At 36.1% G+C, this 24708-nt stretch overlaps 2 protein-coding genes across 2 annotated transcripts; both read left to right on the plus strand.

The window, feature by feature from the left end:
• Positions 1-1196: 1196 nt before the first annotated feature.
• LOC135750355 (uncharacterized) lies at positions 1197-11908 on the plus strand. The gene is made up of 10 exons (XM_065269163.2): positions 1197-1705; positions 1949-2113; positions 2855-3035; positions 3116-4247; positions 4533-4536; positions 5789-5881; positions 6354-6518; positions 6623-6706; positions 7132-7312; positions 8205-11908. The coding sequence occupies exons 1-10, from the start codon at positions 1595-1597 to the stop codon at positions 9005-9007; spliced, it is 2919 nt and encodes a 972-aa protein (XP_065125235.2). The 5' UTR covers positions 1197-1594; the 3' UTR covers positions 9008-11908.
• On the plus strand, positions 9077-20022 carry LOC135750298 (uncharacterized). Its single transcript, XM_065269089.2, has 7 exons — positions 9077-9107; positions 12881-12957; positions 13216-13380; positions 13607-13775; positions 16524-16577; positions 16723-16776; positions 16869-20022. Exons 1-7 carry the CDS (start codon positions 9077-9079, stop codon positions 17828-17830), a joined length of 1512 nt encoding a protein of 503 aa, XP_065125161.2. The 3' UTR covers positions 17831-20022.
• Positions 20023-24708: the final 4686 nt, after the last annotated feature.

A 24708-nucleotide genomic window follows, 5' to 3' on the forward strand; every position in this document is an offset into this window, starting at 1 on the left:
TATAATACAAAATTACTTTTTGGATTAAAATACAGCTTCAGTATTATATTTATTTATTTATGACGAGTAGAGTAGCATTAAATGTAAACGTGTTTTAATGGTTGTACGTGAAGCAAATAACTTTGAATCAAACATAAACTGTCATTTCCGACATTTCAACACATGTAAATATATGTGTATTATTAAAGGTAAATGTCATATTATACGAATATGCATTACTTTACAGAGAGCTTACAACCTATTGGCTACGTTCTGCCTTAAGAAGAGGCGGTGTAACCAAATGAAATACAGAATTAGTTACAAACTAGCTAGTAGTTACTAAGCCTCTAGTGTGGACTTTCGGGCAGTTTCCCGGACAGGGCTTAGTCACAGACTAAAAGACATGTTTGAGCTGCCTTAATTTAAAAACACCTTTCTTTTACAGTGGTACTGACAAATCTTAACAGTGCTGTTGTTTTGTCTCAAAATGCACAACAATATTGTTTTTTGTTGTATGTCTGTAAGATTTTCTAATATAAGTAAGGCAGAGTCCTGGATTAATCTAAACCCTGTCCGGGAAACCGCCCCTATGTTTTTGTCTAAGCAAGATTTTATGGATGGCTGGTGCAACCATACCCAGATCTCGAATATCATCTGCAGTAATTTGCTAAAATGAGATGTGATGAAGTTTAAACCAGTAAGTTAACAGTGTGAGTGACTTTGAGGATTTGCTAAAGTTTGCCAGGGTTGTGTGGATGTAAATATTTGAATGTTAAGAGTCAAATTTGAGGCATTCAGAATCAAGTAAATTAGATTTTTATAAGCAGAGCTGTTTATGAATTACGTGAAAATCTGTATGTCACATTGTAATAATGTTTTACTTTTATTTTTCTATGTTCATCCACAGTTCCAGATGTTGTTGTTCGTGGAGAAATAAGTCAAAAGATCCCTTTAATGTAGTTGATGAGTTTTAAATACATTTAGTGTAACTTAATAGTTTAATAAATGTACGTTAGGTTGAGACTCTTTCGCGCTCTGGAGAAATATAAATGCGCTCCCAACGGTCATGTTTAACGGTCAGAGGGGCGTAAAATGTAAACGGTTTCTCCTTTAAAATAATAAATACAGTGTTGTATATTTCTCTCTGTTGCTCTCATATGATAACTGTGGTAAATCATAGTGATGAGTGTGTAACGGCGACGTCACTAACTGGTTGCGCGCGCAACCGAGGGGCAGAAAGAAGAGACGTGCATTGTGTTGTATGCTAGTAGCGGTGTCTGTAAGTCAAAATGCCAAGGAATTTTTGCGTGGAAAATAGTACCAACAGAGTCAGTGCTGGGTGCCTGATGTTAACATACCAGTAGATGCGACTATTACGTTACTAGCATTATAATTATAAAATTATAATTCATACATGTATCACAGTAACACTGCAAAAATAAAGACAGAAAAACAGATACAACTAAAATCAAGTCTTATTTATGTACAAACATTAAAGAACGCTTCAATAATTAAGGTTGTTGCAGTAGCAGATCAGCTCACCAATCGGTCTTTCTGCCCCTTGGTTGCGCGCGCACCCTGCAATGTTTGTAAACTTGCAACCCCTCTATGGTAAATGACTGTTGTAAGCAGCAGCTGCGTCACGCTCCAGTCCAGCAGGTGGCGCAAACGCACCGCGTGTTCAATAAAACAACAGATGAAGAAGAAGAAGCTCAGTCGAGCAGCAGTAAGTGTTGTGTTTGTAGTAATCTTTATGCTTTTATCAGTTGTGTTAATCTTTGTTTTTTCTCGCTTACTGTAACTTGATTGTTTTTTTCTAGATGCTCTTAATATGATATCGCGTAAATGTTATTTCTGTAGTCATGAAGGTTTTGTTTTATTGATTTAATATCAAAGCTGATGTCGATAATAATCAAAGTAAAATAATGTTTTTGTGTGAATATTATAATTGTGATGTTTTTGTGTTCAGATGTTCATCATGAGAGATCAGATGGATGTGATGTGCTGTAAATCAGTAGGAACTGATCTGTCCATGCTGGATATTGATGATTTGATGACAGAAATCTCTCAGCTGAAGAAAGAGGTGGCGTTACTGGAGTCAAAGCTCAGACAGAGAGATGAACTCAACACAAAGGTTTCTTAAACACTCATTTCATCCTTTATGCTTTAAAAGAATAAAACATAAAAATGTTCTTCTAACAAAGGCAATAAAGTAACTTGAACAAAGATCTTTTTAAGTAGGAGGAGTAGGTTTATTTATTTTTATAAGTAATGTTGGCCCTCGACAATGATTCATTTGTTGACTGGTTTAAGATACTAAAATGTTTGTGCAAACAAATGTAAGTTAAAGGTGCCGTAGAATGTAAAACTGTATTTATCTAGACATAGATGAATAAGAGACGTTACAGTCCAGATGTACATCCCAACATTAAATTAAGTACAATGTTGTTGCAATGCTAAAAACAAAGTTGTGACTGCTTAGTTAATGCTAGTTAATGCTTATGCTAGCGTTAAGACTGAAGTTCTACTATTGACGTTACAGTTACATTTTGCAGGTCCATACTGAAAAAAACACAAACTTACCACTCAGAAACGTCCATTAACAATCTCCAAACAATTGATTATTCCTCAAAATCTGATACAGACTCAAACATAAGATCTGTTTACACACACACAGAGCTACTGAAGGAGAAACAGCCAATCAGAGCAGAGCTCATTATTATTCATGACCCTTTCAAATAAGGTAATAATAGACCATTTCATTCTATAGGTAAATCTTAGGGTTGTAAATGGACATGTAAAACTGACTCTGGATCATTTTTGCACTTAATAAAGCAACATAGCTACTATGTGTTTGTTTTAATGTAATTTCCAGGATGTTTCTGGTGTCTCTCTCTGTGGCTTCACTGATCAAACTTCTACAGAGCTTCTTGTTTCTGTCTGTAATGATGAAGACCAGAAGACATCAGTGAATCTGCCGGACTATGGGATGAAAGTGAAACAAGAAGTCACAGAAGCTGGATTGCAGACAGATAAAGGTGATCTGATTGATTCAGGTGTGTATCTTCCCTTAATGTTTAACCAGTGCATTTTTACCGTGTCTAATCGTGTCAATGATTTTCTCTATTAATTTTAGATCTGATAGTGGCGAAGGAGGAATTTCACACTGGAGAAAATCTTCACACGTGTGCCCAGTGTGGAAAGAGCTTTGTTCATAAGTCTGACCTTACAGTTCATATGCAAATTCACTTTGGAGAAAAGCCTTTTAAATGTGATCAATGTGAAAAGAGCTTCACCCGCAAGTTTGGCCTTAATGTCCACATGAGAAATCACACTGGAGAACAGCCTTTCAGGTGTGATCAGTGTGGAGAGGGCTTTATTTGTAGGTCTGACGTTAATGTGCACATGAGCGTTCACACCGGAGCAAAACCTTATAGATGTGATCTGTGTGGAAAGAGCTTCACTCGCAAGTTTGGCCTTAATGTGCACATGAGATATCACACTGGAGAAAAGCCTTACAGTTGTGCTCAGTGTGAAAAGTGCTTCATTCGTAAGTTCGAACTCGACGTACACATGAGATATCACACTGGAGAAAAGCCTTACACATGTGCTCACTGTAAAAAACGTTTTATTCGTAAATCCGACCTTAATGGCCACATGAAAAATCATACTGGAGAAAAGCCCCACAGTTGTGATCAGTGTGAAAAGACCTTTATTCGTAAGTCCGAACTTACTGGGCACATGAGTGTTCACACTGGAGAAAAACCTTATAAATGTGATCTGTGTGGAAAGGGCTACACTCGCAGTTTTGGCCTTAACATGCACATGAGAAATCACACCCAAGAAAAACCTTTTACTTGTGATCAGTGTGGAAAGAGCTTTGAAAGTACACACCGTCTTAATGTGCACATGAGAAATCATACTGGAGAAAAGCCTTACAGGTGCGATCAGTGTGAAAAGACCTTTATTCATAAGTCCGACCTTAATGGGCACATGAGCGTTCACACTGGAGAAAAGCCGTTTAGATGTGATCTGTGTGGAAAGACGTTCACTCGCAGTTTTGGCCTTAAACTTCACATGAGAAATCACACTGGAGAAAAGCCTTTTAGATGTGATCAGTGTGGAAAGAGCTTTCATTGTAAATACCGTCTTAATGTGCACATGAAAAATCACACTGGAGAAAAGCTTTTTAGATGTGACCAGTGTGGCAAGAGCTTTATTCGTAAGTGCTACCTTGATTTGCACAAAAAAATTCACGCTGGAGGAAAGCTTTAAAAAGCCCCTATAATGTTTTTCCTGATTTTATTCCAAACTCCACTCTAAAGCGAGGAATCGTCTCTAACAGAAATTACATCACTTGGATTATAGCGAACACTTGGTTTGTAGTCCATCCGCGCTAGTTCAGTCTAGATGAATTGAAGATCCTAAACTGTCCTTCACAAACTTGCATCTGGATTATCTTGGGTCTGGATTCATTTGCATCAATAACTATAGGCATAGATCCAGGGATGAAGAGCACAGTTCATCCACAATAAACTTTTGTTTTTGTTTAGACCAGTAGATTATTAAGATCTTATGCAGTTATTTGGTAAAAATCCTTAAATTATCCTTGTTTTGCAATGTTCAGCAGAAACAAAATGTTAATTCACAAATGCTAATATTTTATCAACATATTTTTTCAAAGTGCAGGGCAGTCAGGGCCAATGAATCAGAGGTTTGTGCACTTGAGGATTTGAGTTAAATTTAAGATATTCAGAAGAAAGTGAATTAGATTTTCATGAGCAGAGCTGTAATATCATTGTAATCAATCACATTGTAATAATGTAAATATTTTCATCCACAATTCTAGATGTTTTTGGTGGAAAATTAAATTAAAGGATACTGAAAACAATCTGATAGATTTTCCTTTAGACGACTTGTAAAAACTGAATTTTATATAAATGTTGTTTTGTGTGATGACTGCACCTTTACTTTTAACGCAAGGCCACATGAAGTGATGAAAACATGTCACATTTGTATGATTAATTGTGTTGTTTTTGTTGTTGTTTGTGACCACGGTCAGATGGACACTGAATCTAAATATTATCAGTGATGTCTGCTTATCTGTTAGTACTTCAGTCAATGTTTAAGATTTTTGTCTTTCATTTTTTTTTGTGTGTGTTTCTCAATAGATGTGAACATTTCTTCTGGCATCATCTGGATATAAGCTACTGATAGACAATTATGGATGTATTTATTTTCATTTGTAATAAAATGATTTACACTCAAATCATTATTTTAATAACATGAATTAGTTTTTATGAATCCACGTCACCTGTTTAATGTTGTTGAGTTAAAAAATTTGTGTAGTTAAATGTAGTCGTTGGGTTGTCTGACTCTTTCGCGCTCTGAAGAAATTTAAATGCGCTCCCAACGGTCATGTTTAACGGTCAGAGCAGAAGTCGCTGCTTGTATAAAAGCATTTACTAAAATTAACGAATTATAACATCTTAATACTTAGCTTTTATTTCAAACCAACGTTGTCAGGTAAAATAATTATTTTAGACGACATTTGTTACCTAACATGTTTAAAACTGGTGAGTATTCTCAAATGTGAAACGAGCAGTCATGTTCTTTATAAAAACATTATAAGTTTTAAGTGTAGACATGCACGTGCAGATTTCACCTGAATTCGCAGTAAATCTTGTGAACGGTTTCTCCTTTAAAATAATAAATACAGTGTTGTATATTTCTCTCTGTTGCTCTCATATGATAACTGTGGTAAATCATAGTGATGAGTGTGTTACTATGGTAAATGACTGTTGTCAAGCAGCAGCTGCGTCACGCTCCAGTCCAGCAGGTGGCGCAAACGCACCGCGTGTTAAATAAAACAACCGAGGAAGAAAAGAGAAGTCGAGCAGCAGTAAGTGTTGTGTTTATAATCTTTATACTTTAATCAGTTGTGTTTATAATCTTTATACTTTTATCAGTTGTGTTTATAATCTTTATACTTTTATCAGTTGTGCTTATAATCTTTATACTTTTATCAGTTGTGTTAATAATCTTTATACTTTTATCAGTTGTGTTTATAATCTTTATACTTTTATCAGTTGTGTTTATAATCTTTATACTTTTATCAGTTGTGCTTATAATCTTTATACTTTTATCAGTTGTGTTAATAATCTTTGTGTTTTTTCTCTCGTTTACTGTAACTTGGTTTATTTTTTATCAGACGCTATAAAATCTTGATGTAATATAAATGTTTTCAGACGGAGTTATTTCTGTAGTCATAAAGGTTTTGTTTCTTGATTTAATATCAAAGCTGCAGTCGTTTATAATCCTATTGAAATGATGTTTTTGTGTGAATATTATAATGGTGATGTTTTTGTGTTCAGATGTTCATCATTAGAGATGAGATGGATGAGATGTGCTGTAAATCAGTAGGAACTGATCTGTCCATGCTGGATATTGATGATTTGATGACAGAAATCTCTCAGCTGAAGAAAGAGGTGGTGTTACTGGAGTCAAAGCTCAGACAGAGAGATGAACTCAACACAAAGGTTTCTTAAACACTCATTTCATTCTTTAAAAATACAACTTATCTGTTGTATTTATTGTATTGTTGTTTGATGAATGCTGTTTGTTGATTGTCATCATGATTAAGGTTTTGGTGTTCAGCGTTGAGGTGTCACCAAATTGGTCTTCTAAGTGGATTATGTCTATAATAAAATGCTACAACAAAGTAAAAGTTGAGTTTATATTAATTTTTTTTACGTATTCTGTGGTTCAACTGATTTTTTTGTGGTTAGAAGACATGGGACACAATTCAGTGAGTTACCTGAGGTACTTGACTCAAAAGTTGAGTAAAGTTAAAAGTTTAAAGGAACAAACTTCAGGAGTCTAGGTTTCCTTAACCTGAGATTTATGTATGTCTGTCTGACAGATTCAGAGAGATGCATTATTATAGGTGCTGCACATAGTTAAGATCAACTATTGAGTAACTCCTCCAAATATAAAACATCTGTCATCATTATGTCACATTCACGCTGTTTATCTCCTGTATGACTTTCTGTTATGAGTGAAACACACTCTCTAATCTATGAATGTTACCTTGACCTTCACGTTTGTTTAAATCCATCAAAGCTCTGTCTTTTATTCTCCGCTTATTTCCAGGATGTATCTGGTGTCTCTCTCTGTGGCTTCACTCATCAAACATCTACAGAGCTTCTGGATTCTGTCTGTAATGATGAAGACCAGAAGACATCAGTGAATCTGCTGGACCGTAGGATGGATCAGACACAAGAAGTCACAGAAGCTGGATCGCAGACAGATGAAGATGGTTTGATTGATTCAGGTGTGTATCTTCCCTTAATATTTAACCAGTGCATTTTTACTGTGTTAAATTGCTGCTGCTAAGCCCCGCCTTCCTTAGTTACTGTTGCTACGCCTGTCAAGCTTTCACGTCTGGCAAGTCTATTACATGTATGTATGCACCGGTGTCAGACATTCCCAAGGAGATAATTAGTCAGTTTTTGGTGAACAGGTGAAATCTCAAAGAGAGCGAGACAAAGGGACTGCAGTATGCATTTGAGGGATATATCCACGACATAACATGCAACTGATGTAAACTGAAATAAACACAAGACAACACGTTAGTAGCTGACCACTTTGCAATGATAACATTCTCCAACTTATAGAACTAACCCCGGGGGAGACGGATTGGGGTACTCAGGGGTAGGCCGTCTATTATAAAAATGCTAAAATATAAGTATGTCAGTCACCCTCCCTCTTGCCTTTATTAATCTTATTTTACGTTCAAATATTTGCATAATGAACAAAAAACCTTCATTATTTCCTAACAATGATGTGCTGAGTTAACTAACGTTTGCTAGCTAAAATTAGCATGCTCTTACATTGGAGCAAATGTATGTGTTTTTGTTAATCCTGTCGACATTTAGTTGTTAATTACGCCTTCCACATTGCTTGACCACGTCTGGCATTTCTGCCCTTGGGTTTTAAGTTTCAGGAATGGAAAGAATTCCACCACCCCGTCCAAACCTTTAGAATACCAGGTATCGGATCTATACGCTAACGCTTCTGCATGACGTTTCCCTCACTTGAAAGCTTGACAGACCTCCTGCGCTGCCTAGTTGCAGTTGGTAAACCACAATTGGCCTGTTGCGGTTTTTGGGTGTGGCTTAGCGAAGGGTCAATTGTGTTATAATGATTTTCTCTGTTTGTTTTAGATCTGATAGTGGCGAAGGAGGAAATTCAAACTGGAGAAAATCTTCACACGTGTGCTCAGTGTGGAAAGAGCTTTGTTCATAAGTCTGACCTTATTGTTCACATGCAAATTCACTTTGGAGAAAAGCCTTTTAAATGTGATCAATGTGAAAAGAGCTTCAGTCGTAAATGTGACCTTAATGAGCACATGACCATTCACACCGGAGAAAAGCCTTACAGGTGTGATCAGTGTGAAAAGAGCTTCATTCGTAGGTCTGACCTCAATGGGCACATGAGCGTTCACACCGGAGAAAAACCTTACAGATGTGATTGGTGTGGAAAAGGCTTCACTCGCAAGTTTGGCCTTAATGTGCACATGAGAAATCACACTGGAGAAAAGCCTTACAGTTGTGCTCAGTGTGAAAAGAGCTTCATTCGTAAGTTCGATCTCGAGGTACACATGAGAAATCACACTGGAGAAAAGCCTTACACGTGTACTCTGTGTGGAAAGAGTTTTATTCGTAAGTCCGACCTTAATGGGCACATGAAAAATCACACTGGAGAAAAGCCTTTCAGGTGCGATCAGTGTGAAAAGACATTTATTCGTAAGTCCGACCTTAATGGGCACATGAGCGTTCACACTGGAGAGAAACCTTATAAATGTGATCTGTGTGGAAAGACGTTCACTCGCAGTTTTGGTCTTAACCTGCACATGAGAAATCACACCGGAGAAACGTCTTATATATGTGGCCAGTGTGGAAAGAGCTTTGATAGTACACACCGTCTTAATGTGCACATGAGAAATCACCCTGGAGAAAAGCCTTAAAGAGCCCCCTATTATGCTTTTCCTGTTTTTATCCCAAAGTCCATTCTATTTGAACAGCATTGTGGCTTAATGGGTCGTACTGTTGCCTTACAACAAGAAGGTTTGAGCGCTGACTAAATCCTGAGGGTTTTTTGTGTGAAGTTTTAATGTTCTCCCTGTTTCAGCATGGGTTTTCCTCAGGTACTTTAGTTTCATCCCACTATAGTCTGGATTCACTTGCGTCTGGATTCACTTGCGCCTGTATTCACTTGCGCCTGTATTCACTTGCGCGTGGATTCACTTGCGCCTGGATTCACTTGCGCCTGGATTCACTTGCGCCTGGATTCACTTGCGCCTGGATTCACTTGCGCCTGGATTCACTTGCGCCTGGATTCACTTGCGCCTGGATTCATTTGTTTCATAGATTAACCGGTTCTTTCCATGACTATAAGAATAGTTTCAGAGATAAAGAGCACAGTTCATACACAAGAAAATCCCTAAGATCGGACAATGCTTAAATGCCTCTGGGCGCAATTGGATAAACCTAAAACCAATCAGAGCAGTGAAGGAGATGACGTATGCAGAGCTGTATCAGACTTTTGCCGAATCCAGTCAGTAAGACAGCGATAACATCTTTTTAGATATGAAGGCTTTGAGTGTTGTTCTTTGCTTGGGTTTTAACCAAAAAGAAAAGTTTAAATCGCTTAAAAGGATGCGATAGCTGATTCGAACGAGTGATGTTTCACTGCTGCATCCATCTTTGTAATGTTCAAAATCTGCTTCACTGATGTAAAGCCCGCCCCAACGTTTCTGATTGGTGCCGCGATTTTGACAGATTAAAAAAATCTATATATGGGCTTGAATAGCCACTTTCCCAGACTTTCTTGCAGAGCAAACGTAAATTTGACGGAAGTTGTCTGGGTTTTCCCAGGCTAATGTAATCATTCAGCAGAAACAAAATGTTAATTCAGCAATGCTAATATTTTATCAACATATTTGATCAAAGTGCAGGGCAGTCAGGGGCTGATGAATAAGAGGTTTGTGCACTTGAGGATTTGCCAAGGTTTCAAGGTAGATTTTCATAAGCTGTTATGAATTATGTGAAAATCTATATATGTCACATTGTAAATGTATTTAAGTTTTATGTTCATCCACAATTTTAGATGTTTTTGGTGTAAAAATAAATGAAAAAAATCTGAATTATCTGTTCCTTCCTTTAATTACTGTATTTTTTTTTTTTGAATGTTGTCGTCTTGTGTAATGACTGCACCTTTCAATTTTTATTCAACCTTTCAATGCCTACTTTCAATGTAAGGCCACATGATGTGATGAAAACATGTAACATTTGTATGATTTGTGGTGTTGTTTGTGACCACGGTCAGATGGAAACTGAATCTGAATCTTAATCTAAATATTATCACTGATGTCTGCTTATCTGACTGTAAGTACTGCTTCACTTAATGTTTAAGATTTGTTTGTCTTTTTAGCGTGTTTCTCCTTATTAGATAAAAAATGGCATCACTAAACATCTGAATGTAAGCTCCTAATATATAATTATGCATGTATTCACTTTCCGTGTGTAATAAAATAACTTGCACTCAAATCAAAGAACATTAATTATTATTTTAAGGATCCACGTCAGGTCCTGATCACCCTGTTTACTAATTACTGTAGACCACTTAAGCTGTTTGATGTATTTGAGTTCTTACCACTTTTGCAGGGGCGCGGGAAGTGGGGGTGCTGGGGGTGCTGCAGCACCCCCTGGTGGCAGAGATTTAAAACTGCGATGACATTAAAATTATATCTCACAAATATCTCTTGATTTTGGTTTGTTTCTGTACAAAGACATTTTGTATGCCATGTTGGGTGTGTGATGAAGAGAGGGATAATTTTAGTAATTTTAAAATGATTTAATTTATTTCAGTGTGTATTAGCCAGATTCTATCAGATTCTGTCTTGATTGCATTCAGCCGATATGCTGTAATAGGCATAAGCATAACACACAAGCACGCACACTCACAGCGACATACTGAACGCCGAATGAGTTTATCTATCAGCTTCGCAATGTCTCAAAAGAGAATTTTGGATTTTTTTTCAATCACACAACGCAAAATTCCCGAGGACTAGTTATTAAGGTATGTATTGCTAATACATTTTTACAATGATTCGCATTGATTTACAATGGTCGCACTATATAAATAGCATTTTAGTTTGCATGCGTAAAAAGTGCATGCAACAATGAAACACATATAAAACGAACAAGAATGAACTGTGGAGTGTGGTTGGCCTATATTAGAAGGTCTACTACTCTTAAAATAATTTAGCATGGTTTTAGAATATATTTTAATCAAAATATGTTGGCCCATTTTGATATTTTAAACATATTCCGATGGAAAAATGCGTCCAAGCTAAGCTAGGTTCAGTAAACGATTTTCTAGTTCGTCATCTTTTCAAAAATATTTAAAAATATAGCCAAATTGTTTTGCGGTGTTTAACGCACTTGTAAATGTTACAGAACATGTGCTTTATTGAATGAAAGTGTAAACGGTTGAATTAAATTATTAAAACGACGTAAAAGGAACTAAATTATATATGTACAATAAGGAACATGCATGCGACATTTAAAAGGTATTTCAAAAAAATTATCTAAATTATTCCCATGCATCGATTTTAATGTTAAACGTCTATAAATTCAAATGAATCCATTTGGAATATATTCCGACAATTTAGGACATGATTTTGGAATTTTAAAGTCGAAAAATATCTTATTTTTACACCGCAGGAGCCATGGCAAAGTGAAACAAAACGTAAAGACACAAATATTACATTTACGTGTAAAATAGAATTAAATGAAACCCGTGAATTGAAAGGACCACTATAATCGCCTTAACTCGAGTAATGTCAATAAAGTTATTCTGTTAGAGTTTAGAAATATTAAAAACTTAGCCAAAGGACAACAAAAAGGCGTAGGCTACTACTGGGACCAGTGAGAATGCATATGTGTACTTCCATACCTCCGACTTTCCTCCAAACTTGCTCAAAGTTAATTCTCCTGTTTTTCTTTTTTCTTTACATCTTCAAACTCCATGTTGCACTTAAGCTCCACCATACCGCACAGCATGCCCGGTGCGTGATGCGTGCCAGAGGAGACTCCGCACCTGACTCGCGTTGCATTTTGTAACTTTTACAAATCATTTTGTAATTTGTAATTTGTGTAACTTTTTGGAGACATTTGTTACTTTGGCCTAAATATAGTCATAATATTTCTAATTGTGGCATAGCTTTCTCCCCAATTGGGGTAATAAAGTAATGATTCAAAATATGCTTATATCGGCCCGGCCCGAGGATAGTAGCGGAAAATAACGTCCTGGGCAGAGAATCTCTACTATGTTGCAATAGGCTATTTAGTTTGTATGCCCCGTCAGCTCAGCTGTAGGCTACTTTATGGATGGGAGGGGCGAGTGATTTTTTTAAAAGAAGACATAGGTAGAGTGGTCTGCAGAATACAGAGCTTGTGAACAACATTAGAATTCTATAACTCTATTCTATAACCCCGCACCCCCTACCGAAAATATCTTCCCGCGCCTCTGCACTTTTGTGTAGTTTAATGTAGTCGTTGGGTTGTCCATAAGACTTTCGCGCTCTGGAGAAATTTAAATGCGCTCCCAACGATTTTTTAACGGTCAGAGCAGAGGGGCAGAAGTCGATGCTTGCAGCTGTTAATATAATAGCATTTCTGCAATTAACTGCATTATAACATCTTCTGTGTCTACAATTTCAGTCTTTACTTAACTTTCAATTCAAAACAACGTTGTCAGATAAATAAGTATTTTAATTACCTCACATATTGGTAAAAACCGGTGAGTAGAGTTATTCTCGTTAACGTTACTCCAGTCCAGCAGGTGGCGCAAACACACCGCGTGTTAAATAAAATAACAGATGAAGAAGAAGAAGCTCACAGTCGAGCAGCCGTAAGTGTTGTGTTTATAATCTTTATGCTTTTATCAGTTGTGTTAATATTTTTTTGTGTTTTCTCTCTGTAGTGAATGAAGTGTTTTCTCGCTTACTGTAACTTGCTGTTTTTTACCAGACGCTTAAAGTTATTGAGTTATTTCTGTAGTCATAAAGGTTTTGCTTTATTGATTTGATAACAAAGCTGCAGTCGTTTATAATCCTATTGAAATGGTGTTTTTGTGTGAATATTATAATGGTGATGTGTTTGTGTTCAGATGTTCATCATTAGAGATGAGATGGATGAGATGTGCTGTAAATCAGTAGGAACTGATCTGTCCATGCTGGATATTGATGATTTGATGACAGAAATCTCTCAGCTGAAGAAAGAGGTGGCGTTACTGGAGTCAAAGCTCAGACAGAGAGATGAACTCAACACAAAGGTTTCTTAAACGCGCATTTCATCCTTTACACAATAAACGTATCTGTTTTATTTATTGTGTTGTTGTTTGATTGTCATCATGATTAAGGTTTTTGTGTTCAGTGTTGAGGTCTCAGTTGATGACACAGTGTTCTGCTATAGTGAAAGTACATCAACACAACCTGTACATGTAAACCGGTGCTTGACCAATGTATTTTATTCTCCGCTTGTTTTAATGTTATTTCCAGGATGTATCTGGTGTCTCTCTCTGTGGCTTCACTGATCAAACATCTACAGAGCTTCTGGTTTCTGTCTGTAATGATGAAGACCAGAAGACATCAGTGAATCTGCTGGACTGTGAGATGAAAGTGAAACAAGAAGTCACAGAAGAACAGATAGAGGAAGGTGGTTTTTCAGGTAAGTACAGGGCTTTTCTTGGGTCAAAATTGGTCTTTGTTGTTGACAAATGCAGTGCATCCTTTTGTGGCCCCCAAAGAAAATTGTAAAACTTTACATTTTAATTAAACAAAACTATTCATTGTAGTGTAGTTGGTAAGTAGCATTATTTTTCTGAGCAGGGTTTCCGCGGAGTCATAAAAAGTCATAAAACGTCTTAAATTTAATAATGAAAATTTAAGGCCATAAAAAGTCATAAAAACATCCAGATTTTCCATACAAGGTCATAAATTACATTTAGCCACGTCTTAAATTTATATACTCGTTCATTCATTGTTGCCTTTCTCCACAAAAATGCGCTGGCGGCGGCCTTCACTCGTTTTGCCTGTTGTAGTTCTGTCTGAGGAATCTGGGTGGGATAATCACAGCGTTCCAGGACTACAAGGTCCATGCGTCAGTGCAGCAAACAGACTTGTCGGAAGTACTTCAGAAACCCGCGGTCTCGCGCGAGCCGCAACCTCTCGAGGGTCAGCTTATGGTGCGTTCCAGGCAGGTTTTTAAACCCGTGAGTTACGACTTCAAAACCACGACTCACGACCCTATGCGTTCCAGGCAGCCTGTAACTCGTGTTTTTACAACCTTCTACCGGTGAAAGTGCTCTGGAACGGCAGTCAAACCCGTGACTTCCCACCCGTGAACTCGTACTAGATCGATGTACTCCCAGTTCAAAGTCGTGAGTCGTGGTTTTGAAGTCGTGAGTTACGGGTTACAGGTTGCCTGGAACGCAGCATTAGTTTAACTGAAATCTCCGGGTCTATCACAATGGGAAAGTGTACATTAAACCAGCTATGTCTCGAAGACGGTGCGTTTAGTAGTTGGCTCAAGCTCGTAGCAAACAATCGGTATCAAGCCTATTGCACACTGTGTAAGAAGGCGCTGGAGCTGTCTAGTTTAGGCATAAAATAAGTTTTTTTGGTGTTCTGTCCCTGGATATGTCCCCGTTTCAGCACGTCCAAAACAACAAGCAAATACACTGAAAACCCGATCAACATGTAGTGTTTGTAGCACCAGACCGAAGCAACCATGTAATGATTATCTTCACCAGCAGAGGGGGCCGCGAGCTACTGATTACTTGCGCACGCCACTGATTTCGCGATGAAGAATTTACTACGAGACACATGAGAGAGCGTCATTATCATCAATCAAGTCATCATAAGATATGAAAACAGTTAAAGTTATCGGGGGTTAAGGTACTAACTACGCATGTTAAATTAAAGTAATAAACCAATGAAGTGAACTGAATTAGTACCTTAGAAGTCATTTTTGATGAGGTATGTCTCTTGTATAAAAAAAGGAAAACAATTAGATTTAGGCTACAGAAATTACAATTAATTGAATTAGAAACACTGCAAAAAATGACCTTCTTATTAGTATTTTTCCTCTTGTTTTCAATACAAATATCAAAAAATTCTTAAGTCAAGATGCATTTTCTTGATGGGCAAAATAAGTTAAATTTTTAGACAAAAATATTAAATTTGTGCTTAAAGCAGGGAAAAAAAATCTTCCATTACTTAATGCAAGAAAAAAAATCAAGAAAAAGATTTTTGCATGTTTTAAGCAAAAAAAATGTTTTTTGTCTTAAAGCTAGATTTTTCTCAGGGGATTTTGCTTATAAAGAAAATGCATCTTTATTTAAGAATTTTTAGATATTTGTACTGAAAACAAGACAAAAATACTATTAAGTAAGAAGTAAGTCATTTTTTGCAGTGAACCCACAACAATAAAAAGAAGAAAACTTTCAAAAACGTTTTGTCCCCATTTTTTTATTTATAGATAACAACAAATGAGATTTTAATGATATTTTGACCATTTAACTAGGAAATATCCCTGGTTTTCATTTAAAAAATCTGGTCACCTTAGCATAAAAGCCTTACGTTCGCATGCAAAGTCAGAAAAGCATAAAGTTGCTGTAAAAGGTCTGCAGCGGGTGCAGGCGATCAGTCAGTTTTGTTCGGCTCCGTCACTACCCGGTCCAAGTACAGCACGGGATTCCGATTGTCTCGTATCCAGTGCCACACACAATTGTTAAGTGTTGTTCCTGTGTTCTTGATGCTTAAGAAAAGGGAGCCTTCAATTTGTTATTCTTAAGAAAGTGGAACCTTTACTAATAAAACTTATTACTAGTTTCAATGAAAGTAAAAAAAAACACTTTTGAAAGGAATTTTTATGTTATTTTTCATGATTCGTCTAGGTCATAAATTTAAATCATAATGGTCATAAAAAGGTCTTAAAAAGTCTTAAATTTGACTGACTAAACCCTGCAGAAACCCTGTCTGAGATTTAAGTACACAGAATTGTGGCACCATCTTGTGGCACCAATCCTTCCTAAAATGCATTAAACTTTCGTTTACAAAGACGTGAAACACACGGAGTGGTCAGGGGTGTTCACTGATATGCTCACACAAAAATCGCTGCAAAAGATGCTTTTACTCGCAGTCTGGAGCCCTCATGACAAAGTTTTAAATATAAAATAAGTGACTTTTTTGCATATTTATTTATTGCAAATGTCATAAATCTTCCAAATTATACTCTAATAAAGTACTTTGTGTATAAACCATTTAGAGTAAGAGAACAGACAGATGAAGGTGTTTGATTTATTCAAGTATCTTCCTCTACTGTTAAACCAGTACATTTTTGTAGTAAAAAATGCTCAATATATATTTTTGATTGTCATGTTGTTCATATGATTTTTTGGTTCATTCATTGTAGACTTGATAGACGTAAAACAAGAAGTCACAGAAGCAAGAGAACAGACAAATGAAGGTGATTTGATTTATTCAAGTATCTTTCTCTAATGTTTAACCAGTAATGACAAAGACACAAACCCAATTACAGTTTTAGAAATGCTCAGTGTATTTTTTTTTTACAATGTCATATTGTTCATAATGATTTTCTCTCTTCATTTTAGACCTGACAGAGGTCAGACAAGTAGTCATAGATTCAAGAGAACAGACAAATGAAGGTGATTTAATTTATTCAAGTATCTTTTCTAATGTTTAACCAGTGCATTTTTACTGTCAAATTCTTTACAATGATTTTCTCTGTTTATTGTAGATCTGATAGTGAAGAAGGAAAGTTCACAACTCAATATAATGGAGGAGAAACCTCAACATTTCATACCCAATGAAGAATCTCAGAGCTGCTTAATGAATGAGAAGAATTTGTCACCAGAAAAGAGCAACAAGCAAAAAACAACAGCCAAGGATCCTCTTGTGTGTCCTCAGTGCGGAAAGATTTTCAGCTGTAATTCTAAACTTAAAAGGCACATGAATATTCACACTGGAGAAGCCGCTCACACGTGTGCTCAGTGTGGAAAGAGCTACATCTATAAATATAAACTTAACATGCACATGAGCGTTCACGATGGAGAAACACCTTACAAATGTGATCAGTGTGGAAAGAGCTTTAATGGTAAATACGAGCTTAATGTGCACATCATGAGAATTCACACTGGAGAAAAGCCTCACAGATGCGATCAGTGTGAAAAGGCCTTCATTCGTAAGTGTGACCTTAATGTGCACATGAAAATTCACAGAGGAGATAGACCTTACAGATGTGATCAGTGTGGAAAGAACTTCATTTATAAGTTTAGCCTTAATGGGCACATGAGACGTCATACTGGAGAAACACCTAACAGATGTGATCAGTGTGGTAAAAGCTTTAATAGTAAATACTATCTTAATATGCACATCATAAGACATCACACTGGAGAAAAACCGTATAGCTGTGATCAGTGTGGAAAGATCTTCACTCTTAAATGCCACCTTAATGAGCACATGAAAGTTCACACTGGAGAAAAGCCTCACAGATGTGAAGAGTGTGGAAAGAGCTTCAGTCGTAAGTCTTGCTTTAACATGCACATGAGAACTCATACAAGAGATGCACCTTACAGATGCGATCGGTGTGGAAACGGCTTCATACGTAAGAGTGACCTTTCTGTGCACATGAAAATTCACACTGAAGAAAAGCCTTTTAAACAAGAAGTTATGGTTCAGCTCTTTGACACAGGGATTTAAACACACATCAACATTCACAACGAGACATCTGGATATAAGCTCCTGATAGACAATTATGTATGTATTCATTTTCACTGTGTAATAAATTCATTTACATTTCAAATATTTAAGAATATGAATTGAAGGATTTGAGTTTACTAATTACTGTAGACATCTTACCCTGATGGCACACATACATCGTCTATTTGATGTCTGCATTTACATCTGCAAGATGTATTATTTAGATTGTTTGCTCATCTGCAATACGTCTCTGAGACGTTTCCTAAAAGATGTCATATAGACATATTGAAGACGTCTGCAAGATGTTAGATGTTTTTACACATCAGATGTATTCCAGATCTTTACCAGACATCTTACAGACGTACCTGTGCTATCTGGGTTAGCTGTTTAATGTCGTTAAAGAGTTTTAAACACTTTTTGTGTAACGTTAGTTTAATGTAGTTGTTGGGTTGTCTGAGACTTTTTCGCGCTCTGCAGAAATTTGAATGCGCTCCCAACGGTCAGAGGGGCAGAGTCGCTGCTTGCAGGGGATAGTATAATATATAATTTACTCAAATTAACAGCATTATAACATCTTGTGAGGTATACATTTCTCAAGTTTCAGTCTTACTTACCTTTTTATTTGACGTAATCGCGTAACTAAGGAGACGACCGTTGTTACCTCAAATATCTGTAGAAACCGTTGAGTATGATTCTCATTTCTCAAATCGCCTACAACTTTCCATTTTGACTTTTAAACCTATAGCCCAGGGGTCCCCAACTGGCGGACCCCGGTCCGAATCCGGACCGCGAGATGCGTCCATCCGGACCGCAAAGACTTTTAACACAATAAAATACATAAATAGCAAACGCTATTTAACGTTATTATAAAATCCTATTTATATCAGGCACATATATGGTCAGCCCAGTAGCGCTATATGGGTCCTACATCAACACAGGTTTCGAGTGCGGAGCCAGCGCGAACATTCACAGACAGGTGTGCAGGGAAGAAAGCAGAGAGCCTAATCTTGCTTGCGAGTCTGTTGCGGTTGTCAAAAGTGGGGACATTAAACACCATTACGAAACTAAACAAAGACACTTTGAACTTACCCTCAGCAGTCCGAGGTAAGGGTGCGAAAAATAAATGAACTAAAAGCCCAGTATGAGCGACCCACACTCACTCATTGCCAAACAACGAGATATGCGTCATCGAGCCATCTATGAGTGTTCACTGAAAATACAGTGGATTTAAGGAAAGCATAACAAGCCCTTTACAGATGGGAAAATAGTAAAGGAGTGCGTGGATGCTGCATTTTTGGCTCAACGTATAGTTGCGAGTCAGCATTCTCAACAGTTAACATTATCAAAAGTAAAAACATGTCAAGAATGATCAATGAGCATAGTTTTTTTGACTAGGACTTTTTATTCTTTCGTCTTTTGAACTTATTTACATTTTTATAAACTTGAAGGAACAGTACAAATTAAGAGAGAAATGTTTTCCTGCACTTTTTCAGTTTTCCAAAACTGGCAGTTTACTTTTACCTGTTTGTGTTTATGAATGATATTGATGATGATCTTTTACCAGTGCAACTTGAAGCAGCTAAGCAGAACTTAGTTAAGTACAGACAATAAATGAGAATGAATGTAACATGTGATATGATTTGATTAAGCCAGAGAGGTTTGTATTCATTGATTGTGATTGTAATTCTCAGTTTAGCAGAAAAGTGCATGTTAGTTTTCCTACTAAGTTGTTATGTGGAAATGAATGTGTGTTTTGCAGATTTAGAGATGAATGCATTTTGCACTGTTCCCTTCATATTTTTGTCAGACATTGTTACTGGATAAATTTAGATATTTTGTACCAAGCAACTGAAAGGACATACAGTAACAGAACAGCTTTAAAATGAAATCCATTTTGTGAAGGATTATTTATGCTTATACATATGAACCCAGCGGGCATATGACCGACCTTCAACGTTGAAATTTGGTTGAAATTAGGTCAGGTGTTTGTTCAACGTTGAAACAACGTTGAAACAACGGTGAATGGTAAACGGTTGAAAAAGGTTAATAAAATGCTTAAAAATCAACGTTGAAATTTGGTTGAAATAACGTCAGTTGTTTGTTCAACGTTGATTCAACGTTGAAACAACGTTGAAACAACAGTGAAGTAAATGGTTGCAGAGAGACAATAAAATAATGTTTTATAATATGTGAATCATTCAGAAAAAATTTTTAAAAACTCATTTTATAAAATTGATGAAATTATACAAAACTGTAACAAATAATTGAATATACAGGTAGTGAGGTAATCTCGCGAGATTACACGAGACTGGACTGTTTTAACGGCTGTCTGCGAGATCTTGCGTATCACACGAGAAAATGCTTCAGAGAAAGAAGAGGTAAGGAAATATAAGTCAATGTAAACGCATAACGTTATTATATTCACATATACAAAGTGGTATGACAAAAAAGCACGATGCCAAATCGGGTTTTTTTCTGTTAGTTGCGAATGTATTCGTTATAGTTAATTTGCTAGTCCACGGGATGTTCCCGCCGAAATTGGACTTCGTTATTATGAATATTAATAAATTAATATGAGGTGTGTTTTTATCAACTTAACCACTTGGTTGTTTTTGTTTCAGAAAAGCAACTAGTTATAAATGTAAGGGCTTTTTTGGACAACTTCGGTGAAAAAGTGTTGATTTCGTAGTTCATTCAGCGTAACTTATATCCGAGAGGTCTTACAGGCGCTACAGACACCTAACGTTATCAGCCTTTTGTAAGGAGGAGCAGCTCGAGTGCGGTGCGGTCAGTGTTAAGCTGCTTAGTTTCTCAAATTCATATTACTGATAAAGTGTTAAAACTTAGATGAGATGTTGGTGTTTTATGGCTCACGAATTCGCAATAACGGATACGTATAGCAGTTCGTGTTAATGACATTAATCCAAACATATTGATGACGTGATAACATGGGCGTCGAATCCAATATTAATGATGCTGAGGTTTTCTCGACGGGGTAATGTGTATAAATGCAGTTATAAAATTAAAAGGGACAAGATAGTCGACGTGACCCTCATGTTTCCATGGCAATCAGTCAATTACATGTTACGCTTATGATCGCACCTGCGGTCATTCGCGCAGTATCCATGATTTTAAGCGGCATGAAACACTTAAGTTAACTCCTTTGTACGAAAATATCATGTCGTGTAAGTTTGCATGTTCTATTCAAATTGAAATACATTGTATTGGTGTAATTTTGCTTGCTTGTTGATTAGCAAGTTTTAATGGAAATAGAAAATAATGGTTATCTAGACAAATGTGCTCTTGTTTTAAGTATATTTTTATAACTCTTTTGTAATGTCTTTGTTATCAGAGTCCTTCAAATTAGAATAGTGATGATGATCTTGTCAATGCTGAGATTTTCATGCATCAACAGCCACTACATCTGGATCAGGTAATGTTGTGTTAACCCTGCTATTCTACAATATTTACTTAAATGCAGTATGCAAGTGTATGTATTCATGTTCTAATAAAAGTCATTATAGAATTCTCTTCCAATATTGCACTAATTTTACTTTTTTATATTTTGTCAAGATTGAACAAGAAACAGACAGCAAGGGTTGTCAAGTCAGAAACAGAATGACACACAAACACAAGAAACTTCACAGGTGAGAAGTGAGAGTGGCTTTTTAAAAACACCTGCTACTTGTTTCTCAAGACTGGTTTATCATTGTCATTAGGAAAATATAAGAAACTAATTTAGGATACAATGGTTACTTTTCAGCACAGCAATTAATTTCTTTTGTATGCCACTATTCCTTCTACAGTATGTAGGCCTACATATTTCAAACACTTTGTTTTCAGTATACAGAGACAAAAGTTAATCCAGTGTTCAGAGTGGATGGTGATGCAAGTTTTATAGAGGCTTCATATTGACAGAAAAAAATGGGTCTTTGTGGTGGTGTACATGAAAGCATTTATTTGTTCTTATCTTTATTTATAATGGCTTTAATCATAATTTTTTTAATTGTCAATGAGCTACCACCTACCCTGGTAATGCACCACCAAGATACCATGTTGTAATAGAAATCTGTAATTTAACATTTCTTTTTTGTGAAGCGTCTCCCCTAAAACCTTACAATGCATTTAATATTTGTTTTGTAACCAAATCAAATTCTACTAATCCTAATAATTAAGATGCAGTGTTTTGTATTTCACAATTTATGTTTTCTTTTTAAAAGGGGCTATGACTTGTTTTTATTTTATTATGTGTTTTAAATTGTAGGCAGATCAACATGCAATTTGAAGACGTGTGATAAAATACAGAGAGGTGAAGTAGTGTGTCTTTCCAGATCCCCAAATCATTCCCCCTTAAAAGGTAATGAATTGTTTTATGACAAAATATTTAAACATTCTTAATTTCTTTAAAAGTTGTACTTGGGCCACAGTTTTCTGTATTTCTTACCACAAGATTACATTTATATTTCTATACTAATGAAATATGTTTTTCTTTTTCCAAACTTTATCAAATGCAGGCCTGAAGAGGAGATTTGGGAAGATGCTGTTTCATAAGTCGCTTTGCCAGATCACCTGTGGTAAGTTTGTAAAACATATGAAGAGTTTGGTTCCAAAACGCAATAAATCCATTTTGACAAATTTCGGTAAAAACGTGTTTTCTATACCAAGAAAGTGACAAGATGAAAACCACTATTTTCTGTTACAAACTTTCACATAGCATCTTTAGGTTATAAAAACATAAGAAATTCAAATCCATAACTTGATTTTCAAAGATTTATTATAAAAACTAATTATTTTTTCCACAAAATGCAATAAATCCATGACAGTTTTTTATTTCAAAATGCTATAAATCTATTAAATCAATGTATAAATGTGCATTCATCTTTACCATTTTATATTTATTTAGTTGACTAGTGGTATACAATGATTAAAAAATAAACATTAATGGCATTAACCAAAACACTTACTTTGTTATATTAAGAACACATTGCTGCGGTTATATTTGACGTCGTCTCTTTACATTTTCACAGCGATCAGCTGTAAAATGTTTTGGTCCCGCTCGATTTTCGTTGACTTTGAGTAAAATAATGTAAAGTTTTCATAAGATCCTCTGGGGTCAATGTTTTAGCATGAGAAGTTTGATGCTGTCTGGAGGAGAACAAGCAGCCGAGTGCCTCTCGCGGAAATTATTAGATGTTGATGGCTTACGTTTCTTTCCCGTCACAGAAAACCATCACAGGTTTAGCAATGCTATTAAAGTATTATTTTGTTTTGCTTGTTGATCACGAAGTACAAAGTAGATGAGGAAAATTAGGATTCCGTGTACTCAGCGCGCCGCCATGTTTGTTTACATTGCGTGAATGGTCCGCTGTAATATCAGGAATGGATTTATTGCGTTCTGTAAAAAAGGAGGAGTGGCGTTTGTCGCATTTTGGGAACAAAGGGAGAAAAGATGACAGAATATCACGGCGGGTATTGGATTTTGCGTAAAATTAATTATTTACTTTTAACTACTGACCTGATATAATACTGATTTTGGCAGTAACTCATTTTTTTCAAAAATGGCGTTTATTGCGTTTTGGAACCAAACTCTTCATATATTAAAAATAGGATTAGAACATCTCCTAATCAAAAGTTTTTGATCAGGTCGGGATGTCTGCTAACAAGATGCCTTGCTGGTCTGAGCGAGTTTAAAGGCTTACACAGACAGTCCAGAAGTTCTGAAGTCCATCTTCGATTTCATTGGTAAGGGACTACACAAAAGGCTGTTTGACCCACACGTAAAGCAACCTGTCAGTGTTTGCTTTAAGCATCTCATTTGGGCGTGTTGAAAATATAAAGTTAATATCACTTAAGCATTCAGTATTGGATTCATTTGTAACCAAATCGATCAGAAGCACCATTCACTACCATAGTATTTTTTTATCCTACTATGTAAGTCAATGGTGCTTCTGGTCAGTTTGGTTGCAGACATTCCTTAAAAAATCTTTGTGTTCATCAGGACGATTTAAGGTGTAGAAACATCTCAGCAACCTCAAGAGAAATTGGAGGCAACTGAGCTAAATTGCAGATGATGTTGCAAAGGGTCTGAATATGTATAATGTAAATATGATATGTTTTCTTTTTTCATACATTTGCAAAAGTTTCTAAAATTCTGTTTTTACTTTGTAAAAATATCTAAACAATTACAGTATCATGCAACAACATAAAATTGAAAGTGAAAGGTGTATGATTTCTGAATGGACTGTAGATGATCTTAATTGAACCTCATTGTCATCTTCGTAAACACAACAGCTTTGTTCCTTCATCAGATGGCTATGCAATGTTTCAAGTCAGACTATCAAAGAAAACGCATCTTGCCCTGATGTGCAATAACAAAATGTTTTTGTACATGGGCTAAAATGCAGCATTTTTTGAAAATTAAATATCTTGTGTTTTTTTCCCTCCTCAGATGCTGTCATCGTATTAAGTACAGCATGAGCCAGAATAGATGGGTGGTGGTGGCCATAAGAAGACTGTCAACTAAACCAACAACAAAATTCATATTTGCAGTTTTTCTTGAATAAAGTTTTTCTATTCAGATGAATAAAATGACTTTTAAACATGATTTTGTTTCATATTTTATGATTTTATTCTATATTTAGAAAATTCCACTTCTGCACTACTAACTGGAAACCTAACTGTTTGAAAGAATGTGTTTTATCCATTAAAAAATATTTTTAACAGCTGCTTTCATGTTAATTTGGAAAGAGTAGGCACCTGTCATATTATTTGTCCACATTTAAACTTTACCTTCCTTAAGTGTTTAGTTTTATGAATGGGGTTGTACTGTAAGTTATGCGTAGCAAGTTGCATTCATATGATAATTGCACTAAAAATGA

The sequence above is a fragment of the Paramisgurnus dabryanus genome, chromosome 21 (assembly GCF_030506205.2).
Source record: "Paramisgurnus dabryanus chromosome 21, PD_genome_1.1, whole genome shotgun sequence".
NCBI classification, from domain to species: Eukaryota; Metazoa; Chordata; class Actinopteri; order Cypriniformes; family Cobitidae; genus Paramisgurnus; species Paramisgurnus dabryanus.

Coding starts and splice junctions, on each gene's coding strand:
- LOC135750355 (XM_065269163.2), top strand. CDS start 1,595: ATGACTGTTGTAAGCAGCAGCTGCGTCACGCTCCAGTCCAGCAGGTGG. Junction 5,882..6,353: donor AAAAGAGAAGTCGAGCAGCA/GTAAGTGTTGTG, acceptor TTTTGTGTTCAG/ATGTTCATCATTAGAGATGA. Junction 6,707..7,131: donor AATGCTACAACAAAGTAAAA/GTTGAGTTTATA, acceptor GCTTATTTCCAG/GATGTATCTGGTGTCTCTCT.
- LOC135750298 (XM_065269089.2), top strand. CDS start 9,077: ATGGGTCGTACTGTTGCCTTACAACAAGAAG. Junction 9,108..12,880: donor TGTTGCCTTACAACAAGAAG/GTTTGAGCGCTG, acceptor ACGTTACTCCAG/TCCAGCAGGTGGCGCAAACA. Junction 12,958..13,215: donor AAGCTCACAGTCGAGCAGCC/GTAAGTGTTGTG, acceptor GTTTGTGTTCAG/ATGTTCATCATTAGAGATGA.